We start from the raw sequence: 14,173 nt of genomic DNA on the forward strand, positions 1-14,173 counted from the left end.
TCCACACACGGTTTACTTGACTTGACTTGACTTTGTGTTTTTGGCTGACTGGAACATCTCGATGACAAAGGAACCCTCCACCCACGTCCATCCGACAAAGGAAACCTCCACTGAAATACTACGCGTTTACTAGCCAACTAGTGGACAGATTCGACAGCAACTGCTAGAATTGTAGTCTCCCCCCAAGAGAAACAGCTAGCGTCTCGTCACTTTCGACTCAACCTTGTTGGACGGGAAATTCCCCGAAGATCTCTGGCTAATGAGAAGTCCAGATTTATCCGTTCAAAGAAAGACTTAAAGAGTTGTTAACTCACCATGTCAAAACCGCAGTTTCGAAGTAAAGAGCAACAAGGGATGAGTTGCATAAGCGAAATTCCAGAAAAGATTTTATTGCGAAATATGTGGAAGCCGACAGATCTTGCAATTTGAAAAAAGCACGCGAGAACTAAACTACCAGAGAAATCAACAAGTGTAACAGTCTGAATTTTCGATCCTTTTCCCGGGATTTAAGAAATGAATATTTTGGCCAATGCACTTATAGTGAGATCTCACCCGGGACCCGCGCATTCTCGGGATGCTAACCTTAGGGGTAGGGCTATTACGGGATTGAGTTCGCACGACCAAAGAACTCGACTTGGGTTCAATCTTCGACCATATGGATTGACGAGGGAATGTTTTGAGCCAACCGAGACCGGTCTACTTGATTGATCGTGTCCGAAGGGCACTAGTGACAGACCCTCGCAATTATATGACAACCGAGGTCGTCCCGGGTGGAGTAAACTTAAACGTGATTTGACTTAGTGTCGGTCACGGGTCGAGAGCGCATAATCCCAATGAGCCACCCGTTAGCCAGAGATAAGCTAAAGTCGCGATTGTTCGATTTTAGTCATTTCTTGGAATTCGGGCCCGGGAATCGAGAATTTTGAAAGTGACAATTTTGGACGGCCGATGACGTTTTTGGCTTGGCCAACCTTGGGGCCACCCATTTCTGCAAAAAAATGGATTTCGGTCCGGGGCTGGAAAAATTACGGTTTTGCCCCTGTGGGCACCGAGGCTGGATTCGGAAGTCGTTTGGGGTTATTTTTCAAGGCTAGTGTCATTTTGGGGTGGCCACGTGCATTCAGAGTGGTTTTGGCCAAAAATTGGAATTTCGACAAAAATTGGAAAAATAATATTATTTTATTCCCGAGACTTTAACGTGGATTTTCGAGGGCTTGCGCGATGAATTTCGCGATTCCGACGCCATATTATGTTGGCCACGCACATAGGGAACACGCATGTGCGAAAATTGGAATTTCGGTTCGGGATCGGAAAATTGCGAAAATGCCCTTAAGACCATTTTATTTAATTCCGAAAATTGGTCAAAATTTTGGGGTTAACCAAGGTTAATTGGGATTAAACCAGGTCTGGTCAACTATGGTTAGGGACAAAAAACCATTTCACCCCTAAATTATTGGATTTGATCAAATCTTGTCCATTGGATCAAGGGCAAAAGTGTTCAATGGGCTTAGATAATGACATTTGGACTCCACTTAGACCAAACTTTGACCCATTTGACCAGATAGTCTTTTCTCTCTCTCTCTCTCTCTCTCTCTCTCTCTCTCTCTCTCTCTCTCTCTCTCTCTCTCTCTCTCTCTCTCTCTCATTTTTCTGTTCTGCCGAGAACTTCCCCATTTCCCCCAAATTCTTCTCCCTTTTCTTCCGTTTCTGGTTCTGGCGTGTACGGTTCTGCAAGTTCTGGTACTGTTCACACCGGAACAGTACCAGCCGGTGCTGCCCCCGCCGAGCCAACATCACCAGCAACCATTTCCACCTCTGTGCAGCCACCACAGCCCCGGGTATAGTCCAGAATCAGCCCTCTCTCTCCTTTTTCCCTCTTTTCTCATTTTTTCTGTTTTACAAACAGTACCGCCGCAGCTTCGCCGGAGCTCCGATCGCCATTCCGTCGACACCCGGCCGTCCAGCACGTCCATACGTCGCGCGCCCAGCACCGTCCGTACAGTGTCCGTACGGGTGCTGTTCACCGTCCGTACGGATCACTGTTCACGCCGGACTGTACGGACGCCGCAGCTGTCACCGGCACCTCGCCGGCCACCGTCCCAGCCCTGTCCGTACGGTGTCCGTACGAAAAGTACTGTTCACGCCCTCCGTACGTCGCCGGCGACGCCGCTCCCGCTGCTGCTGCTGTCCTGGCCCGTTCTAGCCCCGTTCTGTGTCGCCTTTTTGGGTAAGTGTTTTCCCCAAATGTCATTTAGGAGTTCGGGTATCGTAGGGCATGTTTAGGGTTTAGTTCGGGTAGTTTATGTGGCTATTTTAGGACTAAATTGAAGGCTGATTGTATGTGGTTGTTGTGGGCTGAATCGGAGACTGAGTTGGCAAGGAAATTTGAGAGGTTTAGGAGGCTCGATGATGGTTGAGGTGTTGTGGATTGATTGTGACTGAATTGTGCGATTGATTGGTAGAATTATGCCTTGAATGGCACTTTGTATGTGGTTGTGTGGCTCGTGATGGTTGGCTGGTTTGGTGTGTGTTTCGGACTGAATGTGGCTTGGCCGTGTGCCTCGTGTGTATGGCCGTGAGGTGTGAGTATGGGAGTGTGATTGTGCAATGAATTTGTGTACCACGAGTGTGTGGTTATGTGTGCGTGTTCGTGTGACGAGAATGAGTAATCGTGAAATGTGTGTGAGGTGTGTATGTTTGACCATATGTGGTGGATTGTGTATAAGGCGTGAGGTTGTGTATGACCGTGAGTGTTGCTGGCCATGTGTAAGTGTGGTTTGAGTGGAACGAGGGTACGGAAATGTAGGATTGGTTGGAAAGGATCCGTCCTGAGGCGTGTACGTTTACGCGGGACGATGCCGTCCCTGACGAGGTGACGATGCCCGGCCCGACGGGGTGTCGATGCCTGACGTGGTCAGAAGACCGTTGGCCTGATGCGTTTTACGCGGGCGCGGTAGAAGGAAAGTGTGTGTAGGATTCCGTCCTGAGGCGTGTACGTTTACACGGGACGATGCCGTCCCTGACGAGGTGACGATGCCCGGCCCGACGGGGTGACGATGCCTGACGAGGTCAGAAGACTGTTGGCCTGATGCGTTTTACGCGGGCGCGGTAGTGGTGGAAAGGTTGAGAATGAGTGGGATTTGGCAAGACAAGCGAGAGGATTGTGGAAAGTGACGCATGGTGTGAGTAGCGTGCGAGTGTGTTTGTATCGCATGATGTGATGCTTAATTATGGGGTAGAAACTGCTAGGCACGGTATGGGACGTGCCCAAGTGGTTTCTGTCTTATAATTAAGGCACGCGAGCGTCTGTGATTCCTTGCTGTGATGTGTTGGCTGTGTTATTGTCTAACGTGCAGGAACGTGCGTGATGGATTCCAGGTAGGGTTGCATGTGATTGTTAGTTTGGCCGATCGTTGTGTGTTATGTGTGTTTTCGTCTGGCGGTACGTGAGTGCCTACGTGGGGTTTGGAGTTGTACACTTATTGAGATTCGTCTCACAGTTGTATAACCGCCACTTTCAGACCCCTGGCCCTAAACCCGGGAAGCGCGCCTTTTCTTTTTGGAAGTCCGGGGAGCTGCTGTTGGTGCCCAGTGGAGCTGCAAGTGAGTTCCAGAGATTCAAGCCAGAAATTCAGAAGCAGAATGGAAGAGGGCGACCCTTAGGTTTTTCCCTAGGGTGTTTTAGGGGTTGTATAACTTGGTTATCCGATAGTGAAGTTAAGATAACCAAACCCCTGAACTTTTGTTTAAACGGTGACTGAGGATGTTAGTCTGTATTTATGTCTGTAATATGATGTTTGTATATTTGGTGTTGTATGAATATGTGGTTGCTGGATTGTTCTGTTGTTCTATCCCGTTGTCGTCATTATTTGTCCGGGGTTTTGTTATTCGCTTCCGCATATGGCTCTGATGTTTGGGTTGGGTCGGCGACGTTCCTGGGACGTCGCATCATTTCGACCGGAGCAGGGGATGTCGCGAGCTCGTTGGGGTTCGGGGCGTGACAACAAGGAATGCTAAAGCACATACTGGATTTACGTGATTTGGTCCGTGTGTCGGTACCTACTCCGGTGGAGAGTTAGCAGTAAAAAATCTACTAATCACTAAATGATTTATAGAGTTATAATTGCTCATAAGCTCGACTAATTCCTAATCCTAGAGATAAAACAAATCACCGATAAATTTTCTTGTCACACTAATTTTTGAAATTATTTCAGGATGTAATTACACGAACCTCTCGGCCATTTCAAGAAGTCGTGTCACACTAACTTATCAACTACAACACTCAATTCAGAGGTTGAATTTTCCGAAAACCGGAGAGTGAGATAGAATTGGAAAAATTTTCATGTTCCAACAAAATTGCAGGATCTTGTTCAGTGTGATTTTTTTCCCTCTTGTAGAAATTGAATGTAAAATAAAAGGAATAAAATCACTCGTACTTTGATTTGATTTTTGTGGTATAACCCTTGTGGCTATCCATTGGTACCCACTTTTTTCAAAAGTCTATTTTTTTTTCGATGAGATTTTCTTTGAGAAACTTTTGATCCTTCTGGTATCAATGTCAATTTTCCTCCTCCGTCATCCTAGAAAAGCCTGCAATTCAAAGAATCGAGAATACTTGGCGAACATGCTTCAAAATAGAGTTACAAAAGCTCAAAATAAACTTAAGCATGGAAGGGAAGACTACTGGTAGTCGAACAGTCCGTCTATTGATATAGTGGGAAGAAGAACAAAACAAACGCATGACCCCCATTCAACTCGTCTCGAGTTTAATCTTTCTATTTCCTTCTCATTTCTTTTCCATTCAACTTTTGTATTTCCTTCTCGTGTGATTTCAATTTCGATGTGCTTTAATTTCCTGACAATATCTTTACTTTTTGGAATTAGATTTTACATGGATTTCCACTCCATGAAATCCCCACTTCATGCATTGTGCGGGTCAGGTGTGCAACTGTGGAGCGATCTTGATCGCTCTCTATCATCTGAAGTTTGGATTGTCTAGGCATATCTTGATTTTTCGTCAAATGGTACTATCTTTGTAAGATCTCGATCATTCATATGTAAGGTTCTTGGTTGAGGCTAGTTCTTCGCAATACTGTTTGCATCGAGCAATGAGTCTATCTCCTCTCTCTTAAATTAGTTCAACCACCACAACCGGCATAGCCAAACTCAAATTTGCACATCTTTCACTTTGATCTCAAAGACAAGATAGAAGGAGATCATCTTCAGCAATTCAATCATCCTCTCCACTAAACAGGTCCTAAATTTGCGCATCATAGCAGAGCTTAAAATATGATTTACAATTGCAAAAGCTCAATCCGTAAAGGTGATACGAGTTTGTATTCACTGAATAATGAAACGTGAGATGGTGTCTTTATTAAAGTAACAAATCAAAAAGCAAAAAATTAAAATGGTTACCGTGCAAAATCTTCTACAAATCATCATGAAGATAACATATCAAGCAGAGTATTCACGAGTTGATTATTTAGACATCTTTTATCTTTTATTCAATTTCCTTGTAAGTCAAATTATATCTTTTAACTTTAACTTCTACCATATTTATAGGTGATGATATCTCTATTTATACTATACAATATATAGATGAAATGTAACGCTTCGTTGACTCAATTCTTCATGTTCTTTAGTCTTCCATTCTTCCAAACAATCATCATATTCCTCACTATTGTCCCATCCGCACAGAGTTTCCCTACTAAGCAAACATTCCACTAGACACTGATGTTGATAAGTAACGCGCAATATCCACTTCACTTAGAGATCTGTAGACGGAGAAGTCATTCATCGGGACTAAGAATATATAGAGAAGTAGCAAAAGCACATGTTGCTCTCGAATCTTCGGTCGTCTCAGCATTTAAAGCAACAACATTTTTGCACGGTCATTTCAATTGCTTAAGATGGCTTTTTAAGTGGAGACGGACAAAGCAGAAAGGACATTCCTAGTACTACCAGGTGGAAAACTGAGGGCTTTCAATGACTTGGAATGAGTCTCGGTTTGGAGAACACAAAATGAAACGAAATCGCTGCCGAAAGCTAACTTGGTAATGTCTTGATTCTGTAAATGGCAAACTGTCTCTGTCTGTACTAGGAGATGTACTGAGAGATACGTAGATTAGTATCATAGTACTAGCTTTTATCAGATTTGATGCACCGTTAGTTGAATGTACTAATGGGCAAAAGAAGAAAACCACCATGTCTATGCAAGTATGCTGACAAATAAAGTGCCGAGCCAAACCTTCGCAAGAAGAGATTGCCAGTAGAAACTCCAAACCAAGTAAGAGCAAAGGCGCAGAATTTCTAGCTAAACAGCGTTAAATATTACGAACACCTTCCGAGAAAATAAGGACGGGGTATGAATCCAAGTGGCTCAAGCTCCGAACGATTAAAGATGACGGTTGAAAAGGTCCCCTGAAGTTTGCAGCCTGATGACCACCTGCTTAAGGTTCAGAACTTGCGAAATCGGGACATGTGCAGCGTGACGGCATCTAATGCAGCATCTATTCTCATTCCTCGTGCTTCCAATGACGGACAGGCAAGATTACCACCGGGCACGAGATGTGGAGCAGACCCTGCCACCTCTTCTGATCTGACAAAGCCAACAAGAATGACCGGTAGCTTGCCAGATTCAGCTCTGCTCAACATCAATTTTCAACCACAAGTACGAGCACAAATCAGCATTGCGACTTGAAGTTGAAGAATTAAGGTGTTCGACTAGAACACAGTGACGATCATGTTGTTTCCGGCAATGTGTTTTTTCAGAAGTGGCAATTATGATCATCTAAACATACAATTCCGGAGAAAGAACATCCGTGTCCTTTGAAGCAAGATATGCTGAGGCAAATAAAGTTATGCCACGCCTCATGCCATAAGCCGACATAGCCACTTGCACTCTCGAACAATGCATGTATATAATCTTAGTGCAGATAACAGAATTCGCAAAGTCAAATACAAGCAGGTAATTTGAACTCAGAATCCTGTAAAGTAGGCAAGAGGCTTTCAGTTAAGATGAATGGTTAAGCTAATCACCAGAGTAGGTACTATGTTCTACGCAATGGAGGAAAAGGCAGGAGAAATTGTAGAAGATGTACAAAGAAAATTGTCTCAGAGAAACGAGATACAGAATCACCACAATAGTTGAGTGTCACGCTCACTGGAAAATCATCCTGATGATAATCTTCGCATACAGATACAAAGACCGAATCTAGTTATTCTCGTGGACAAAAGTAGCATCCCCGAAATCCAAGTTCGAACTGGCCTAGGCTTTTTAGCACCGATGTTCATTTTTCTCACCAGATAATCTAAATCAATCATCATCAACTGGACTAATTCTTAGCATTAATCACTGATCAGAACAGAAGCATGATCTCTCACCCATACGTGTGATCCGACGGTCGATCGGGCATGGATTTCTAGATTATGAACTGTTTTGACACAGTCCATATACAGCTGAATGCACTTCTCTATCAAATTGCGGGCCTACAAGTATACTCGGAAAATAAAATAGATAACAAGATGCAATGAAAGACAAATAAAATTCAAAGAAACTCGGTGATCGTGATGTAATGTAGTGTTAGATGATTTGCCAATTTAATCATAAATCTTTTGAGGACTTACCAATTTGGTCATTCTGGACAATTTTTGTCGGATATCTCTAATGTAGATGCCAGCTGGCTGTCGGCTATCCTACGTGGCAATACCAGCGCTGATGTAGACAAATTTTACATTTTTAAAATTTTTTTTTCCTTTCTTTTTTTCCCTTTTCTTTCCCTTTGGCCTGTAGTCGGTACTCGGCCATGGCTGGCGATCGGCCACAAGCAAGGCCGGCAAGGTCACAGCCCTCTCGCTGGCCACGCCACATAGGATGGCTGATGGCTGATGTTTGACCGGCGTCCACGTTAGCGTTTTCCGGCCAAAATTGGCCGGAATGACTAAATTGAAAAATCTTTAAAATTTTTAAGACAAAATTAATAAATCATCAAAAGGTTTAGGATTAAATTGAAACATTTGAAAGGTTTGGGACTAATTTGGCAAGTTGACTAATTTTGCATAATTAAAAGGTTTAGGACATAATTGGTCGCCGTACAATAGATTTAAGATTTTTTGGAACAATTATCCCGAGACCTATGTGTCCTTAAAATGTAAAAAAGTGTCATGTCAACATTTTCATCACCCAAATTTGATTAAACAAACGAAAATCGTCAGTCCCACTAATATGATAATTTTCAGGATTTGATTGCACGCTTAATTGTATATTAAGCAAATCAAGAACACCCAAAAATCATGCTTTTGGCGGGGGCAAAGCCATTCCTCTTTTTTATTCGTAAATTAAATTAGTAGGATTGACAAAACAAATTCCCATCAAGTGGCAACACTGAGACTTTCGTGGTATACGACGTTGACCGCAGGTTACGTAGGGGAAAAAGATAAGTCATTTCTGGTGAGGAATTCCCTTGAAACATGAAATGAAATGAAATGCATGCCTCATATCGAGGAACAAATATCTATCTTCTCTGGTGGTGACGTTACTTAGGCTTTCCGAGAAAAATCACTTACTTTGAAAATAAACATTTGAAAATGAAATTTTCCATCACTCATAATTTTCGGTGGCCTATCGAGATTTTTACGTGTATTTCAATACTTCACGTATATTTCTGAAAATGCACGATTGAAGAAAACTTCCTCCAACCGTCCTTGTGAAGGGTGAGTTATAAGTTGTGAGCATCACTCATGTTTTAAATTAACTTAATATAAACGCGTGTTATGTCCATGCCCGAAACTCACTAATCAGAACGGCGGTGAGAGGAAAACATTGCATGATCAAATGAAAAAAATAAAAATGGTCTATGATTTATAGAGCCTTCCAGTGAAATTCACGTAACATTTATCCGCGTCATCCGTCCATGCCACACATGTTCCATCACGCGGCAAGCTCCACTTTCTCGACTTTGGACGGCTCCGGATCATTTGCTCCACTTGGGCTTGTCGAAAGACCGACTCCAAACTCTTCCAACTTCAATCCCGATACGTCTCTATAAATGCATCCCCTTTTCTATGGAGCCTCACCACCACATATAACCACGGCCAAACAAAAATCTCTATCCATCGCACAAATTCTCTCAACTCAGCTACTAAATGGAGCCTTTCCCATTACTCGTTCTTCTCATAATACAAGCAGGGATTAGTTGCTATGCCCGGAACAATCACCTGTGTGCCCCTTCGGCGTGCGGCGAGGTCGGTAACATACGTTATCCCTTTCGATTGAAGGACGACCCGAAAGGTTGCGGCGACTCGAGATTCGAATTAGCGTGCGAAGATAACTACACAGTGCTATCTTTGTTCGATGGCCGATATCATGTGAAATCGATAAACCCGTGGAATCTCTCGGGTTCCATTGATTGGGATTATGGGCATATGAAAGTGGTCGATGTCGGGCTGAAAAAGAGCAACTGTTTCTCCCTTCCTCTCCACCAGCTAATGAGCTCTAATTTCAGTGGTGATTACAATGAACAGTACTATATCTCCGGTGGAGCCAGGGTGACCATTGTGTCTTGCTCGAAGCAAGTGAGATCTCCTTCGTATGCTTTATATATCGCCACCGAGCCATGTATTGCTATAAACGGGTATTATTCATATGCCGTCATCGAAGCAAAGGCATCGGATATTGAGGATTTTTGCACCATAACCATGTCAACAATGGCAGCTTTTTATTTGGGGGAATTAGAATATTTACAGGAGGAAAGAGCACCATGGTTCAGGGAGAATCGCCCGATCTCCTACAACGACATCCACAACGCGATGGCCGATGGGTTTAATCTCTCCTACTGGGTGCCGTCGCGGAAGAAAACATTTCGTTTTTGTTTCTTAGGCTTCCGACACAGAGGGAAACGATGCATATCCTACTCCTACGGTAAGTATGCCTGTCCATCAGTATATTGCAATATTTGGCTCTAGCTATAGCTCTTGTGCTTTAAGCGCCGGGCTGTGACAAAATGAATTAGCCCTCGATGGGATTAAGATGACATGCAAATAATTGGTTCACAAAGATGGCATACAAACGGTTTTTTGTCCGAGAGAAAATGATGATAGCAACCACATCGGGTTGCGTTTTCTTCCCGTTCATACAATTATCGTAGAGACTTGAAATATAGCACCCACTAAAATTAAGTTGGTGTTAACTTAACATTTAACATCTCGACTTTTGCTAATAAAAGAAAATTCAAATTTTAATAACAGCTCAAAGAACCTGATCTTTTCAACGGCTAATTTTTATTTTATATTAAGAGTTTCACAAATTGGGGAATAAAAAGGCCACCAAAAAGTTAATGGTGTGTTTTTTTGCCGATCCTACCTTATAAAATTCCCTAGATATAATCTTTAGGTTCGAAGAACATATAACATGTGATGCAACAATACTAGATCGATCTTTGGTAAGAGATATAAAATCAGCATAGCGCATACCTAGTTATTCACATTGAGACAAGAGACTTGTTGGATACATAAAAACTATTGATTATCGTCATTTGAACAATATAGTATGCATATGTAACTTTTTATTTAACAGTTATTATTTTTAGTAAATCTTTGCTTTGAATATTCTTAATTTGTACCTAATTTTGTGGTTAATCAGGATAATAATACTGATTATATGTCTTAATAATCTCTTGCTTTTTGTAGACAATTCTTCCTGGGGTACGACGCTAAATGTTGCACTGAATACAATTCCTAATGTCAGCTTTGTCTTCGGTATGGATGATTCTTTTTTCCTCACATCTACGAAACACTCGCGCACTATATGTCAAGAAAATACTCTTTATACGTGCTTTATAACAAATAAAAAGGACTGTGCTTTTCAATAATCATTAAGGCAATTTTCTACACAGCTCACTTCCTGGCAGCAAAATTCATATTCGGAGCTCCATGTGTGTTGATAATTCTAATTTATAAGTGGATGAGAAGGCACCAAGCAATGGACACGAACATCGAAGAATTTCTACAAGCTCACAACAATTTTTTGCCCATAAGGTATTCTTACTCGGATATCAAGAAGATCACAAAAAATTTCAAACACAAGTTAGGTGAAGGGGGATATGGTTCTGTGTACAGAGGAGTGCTTAGAAGTGGCAATGAAGTTGCAGTTAAGATTTTGAACAAACCAAAATCTAATGGCCAAGATTTTATAAGCGAAGTGGCCACAATTGGAAGAATCCATCATGTTAATGTGGTGCAACTTGTTGGGTTTTGTTTCGATTATTCCAAACAAGCTCTTGTCTATGATTTCATGCTGAATGGATCTTTGGATAAGCACATTTTCTATAAGGATGGGGATAATTGTCTTGATCATAAGAAAATTTATGAGATCTCTCTCGGCATAGCTCGGGGAATAGAGTATCTACATCGGGGGTGTGACATGCAAATTCTACACTTCGACATCAAGCCTCACAACATTCTCCTAGACCAAAGTTTCACTCCGAAAGTTTCCGACTTTGGATTGGCAAGACTTTATCCCACTGATCACAGCATAGTATCATTGACTGCAGCAAGAGGAACCTTGGGATATATGGCGCCTGAGCTATTCTATAAGGACATTGGCGGTGTTTCTTACAAAGCCGATGTTTACAGTTTCGGGATGTTGTTGATGGAAATAGCTGGTAGAAGGAGAAATGTCAATGCAAATGCGAAGAATTCGAGTCAAATTTATTATCCTTTGTGGGTTTATGGTCGACTCGACAAAGAAGAGGATGTTGAAATAATAGATGCCTTAAAAGAGGAAAGAGAGACAACAAGGAAGATGATAATTGTTGCTCTTTGGTGTATACAGTTGAGCCCTAATGATCGGCCGTCAATGGGCCGAGTACTTCATATGCTAGAGGGAGAGATCGACAACCTACAACTTCCCCCGAAACCACTTTTGTATCCGATAGAGACGCCGGTTAATTATGTTGAGACTGAGATTGAACTTGAAACTCTCTCATCTTCTTCAAGCGTTCCAACAATTTCTAGTAGTCACTTGTATGAGCACGATAACAAGATTGAGGAATCTTGTTTGGTGTGATGTTTTGCCTCTTGTAGAAATTGAATTGAAGTGCTATCACTTGTACTTGATTTACTGGTATAATCCTCAGGGCTATCTATTGCTATAGCACTTGGGATGTATTGGTGTTGAAATAAATGGACACAGATGCCTCACTTACAAGAATTTTGATTCAATATAGGGCACAATTATTCAGTTTTACGATACTAAAGCTAATTCCTAGATAGAATGGATTTGCCAAAAATGTCCACTTTAGCAATTGGGGAGAAGTTTCGTTCCATTTAAAGGCATGAAAGCTATGTACAACAATCTCTGCATAGTTTCCACTGATGGGAGTTTTGACGGGTCCACAAAATTTACTTTTCTCGACTTGACTCTGTTTGTTGGTTGACTTGGACATTTCAATGACAGATCACCCCCAACTGATCTTCTCGATCACGTGACAATGCAATTTCACCAAAACGTGGGAGCGCCAAAGTAATTCAATATCTATACCATTATTTATACCATTGTTGAAAGTAATATCTATCTTCTCGGTAGTGACGTTACTTAGGCTTTTTGAAAAAATTACTTACTTTGAAAATAAACATTTGAAAAAGAAATTTTCCATCACACATAATTTTCGGTGGTCTATTGTGATTTTTAAGTGTATTTCAATACTTCACATATATTTTTGAAAATGTAAGATTGAAGAAAACTTCCTCCAACCGTTGTGGTCATCACTTACGTTTTAAATTAACTTAATATAAACGCTTGTTATGTCCCTGAAATTCACCAATCACAAAGGCGGTGAGAGGAAAACATTGCATGATCAAATAAAAAAAATAGTCTATGATTTATAGAGACGTGGGCCTTCCAGTGAAATTCACGTCATACGGTTGATAGGACATTTATCCACCTTATCGATCCATGCCACCCACGTTCCACCGCGTAGGAAGCTCCACTTTCTCGACTTTGGACGGCTCAGGGTCATTTGCTTGACTTGGGCTTCTCAAAAGACTGACTCCAAGCTCTTCAAATTCAATCCCGATACGTCTCTCCAAATGCATCCCCTTTTCAATGGAGCCTCACCACCAAATAACCACGGCCGAACAAAGATCTTTATCCATCGCACAAATTCTCTCAGCTCAGATGCCAAATGTATTACTACTCCTTCTCATAATACCAGCTGGGATTAGTTGCTATGCCCAGAACAATCACCTGTGCTCCTTCAGCGTGCGGCGAGGTTGGTAACATACCCTCTCCCTTTCGATTGAAGGACAACTTGAAAGGCTGCGGTGACTCGAGCTTCGAGTTAGCGTGTGAGGATAACTGTACGGTGCTATCTTTGTTAGATGGCCGATATCACGTGAAATCGATAAACATTTGGAGTTTTTGGTATAATGGGGGTATGGAAGTGATCGATCTCGGGCTGCAAAAGGGCAACTGTTCCTGCCTTCCTCTCCACCCGTTAATGCCCTCTAATTTCAGTGAAGAATACCCGTTCTTCATCGCTCCTATTTATCCCATGGTGACCATGATGTCTTGCTCAAAGCCGGTGAGATCTCCTTTATATATCAATGTCGAACCATGTATAACTCTAAATGGTTATTACTCATATGCCGTCATCAACGCAAGTGCATCTGAAATTGAGGAATTTTGCACCATAACCACGTCAATAGTTACAGGAAATTATTTACTGTATAAAATAGAAGCATTGTTTGGCGAGAATCGCAAGATCTCCTACAACGACATCCATGATACCCTGGCCAACGGGTTTAATCTCTCCTATTGATAACATTCCTAGTCAGCAATCTTATCTCTTGTATCTAATTTAAGAATATTGCTCCCATAATCTCTACTTACCTTAATCATCCTCAATCATCCCTAATTTAGGGCTCTTGTAATATCTATATATACAATACACTTGGAAAATACAAGAGAAGATGAGAAATACAAAAACAGAAAAACACAATTTCTTCATGGTATCAGAGCCACATTTGGCATAATCTGCCTGACGATCCTGAAATTTCTTTCTCATCTCATTCCTCATCGTCTTCCTTCTTCCCAAAGAAAATGTCGACAAGCCCTAATCCATCATCTCAGTCGTCTTCATCTATCGTATCTCCCTCACTCGTTATCTCAAACATA

The 14,173-nt window shown here is 41.8% G+C and overlaps 2 protein-coding genes across 3 annotated transcripts; both read left to right on the forward strand.

Moving 5' to 3' along the window:
* Positions 1 to 9,129: 9,129 nt before the first annotated feature.
* LOC115685584 (rust resistance kinase Lr10-like) lies at positions 9,130 to 12,219 on the forward strand. Of its 2 annotated transcripts, XM_030610664.2 has the most exons (3): positions 9,130 to 9,919; positions 10,687 to 10,755; positions 10,893 to 12,219. In XM_030610664.2, the coding sequence occupies exons 1-3, from the start codon at positions 9,145 to 9,147 to the stop codon at positions 12,062 to 12,064; spliced, it is 2,016 nt and encodes a 671-aa protein (XP_030466524.1). In that variant the 5' UTR covers positions 9,130 to 9,144; the 3' UTR covers positions 12,065 to 12,219. The 2 variants fall into 2 exon arrangements, with proteins under 2 accessions (XP_030466524.1, XP_056171250.1); XM_056315275.1 differs by lacking the exon at positions 10,687 to 10,755.
* A 1,007-nt stretch (positions 12,220 to 13,226) lies between these two features.
* Positions 13,227 to 13,817, forward strand: LOC130139179 (uncharacterized). Its single transcript, XM_056315608.1, has one exon. The coding sequence runs from the start codon at positions 13,227 to 13,229 to the stop codon at positions 13,815 to 13,817; it is 591 nt and encodes a 196-aa protein (XP_056171583.1).
* The last annotated feature ends 356 nt before the right edge of the window (positions 13,818 to 14,173 follow it).

The sequence above is a fragment of the Syzygium oleosum genome, unplaced genomic scaffold, assembly GCF_021117445.2.
Source record: "Syzygium oleosum isolate NSW1041296 unplaced genomic scaffold, Sole_v2.1 Sole_v2.10, whole genome shotgun sequence".
Lineage (NCBI taxonomy): Eukaryota > Viridiplantae > Streptophyta > Magnoliopsida > Myrtales > Myrtaceae > Syzygium > Syzygium oleosum.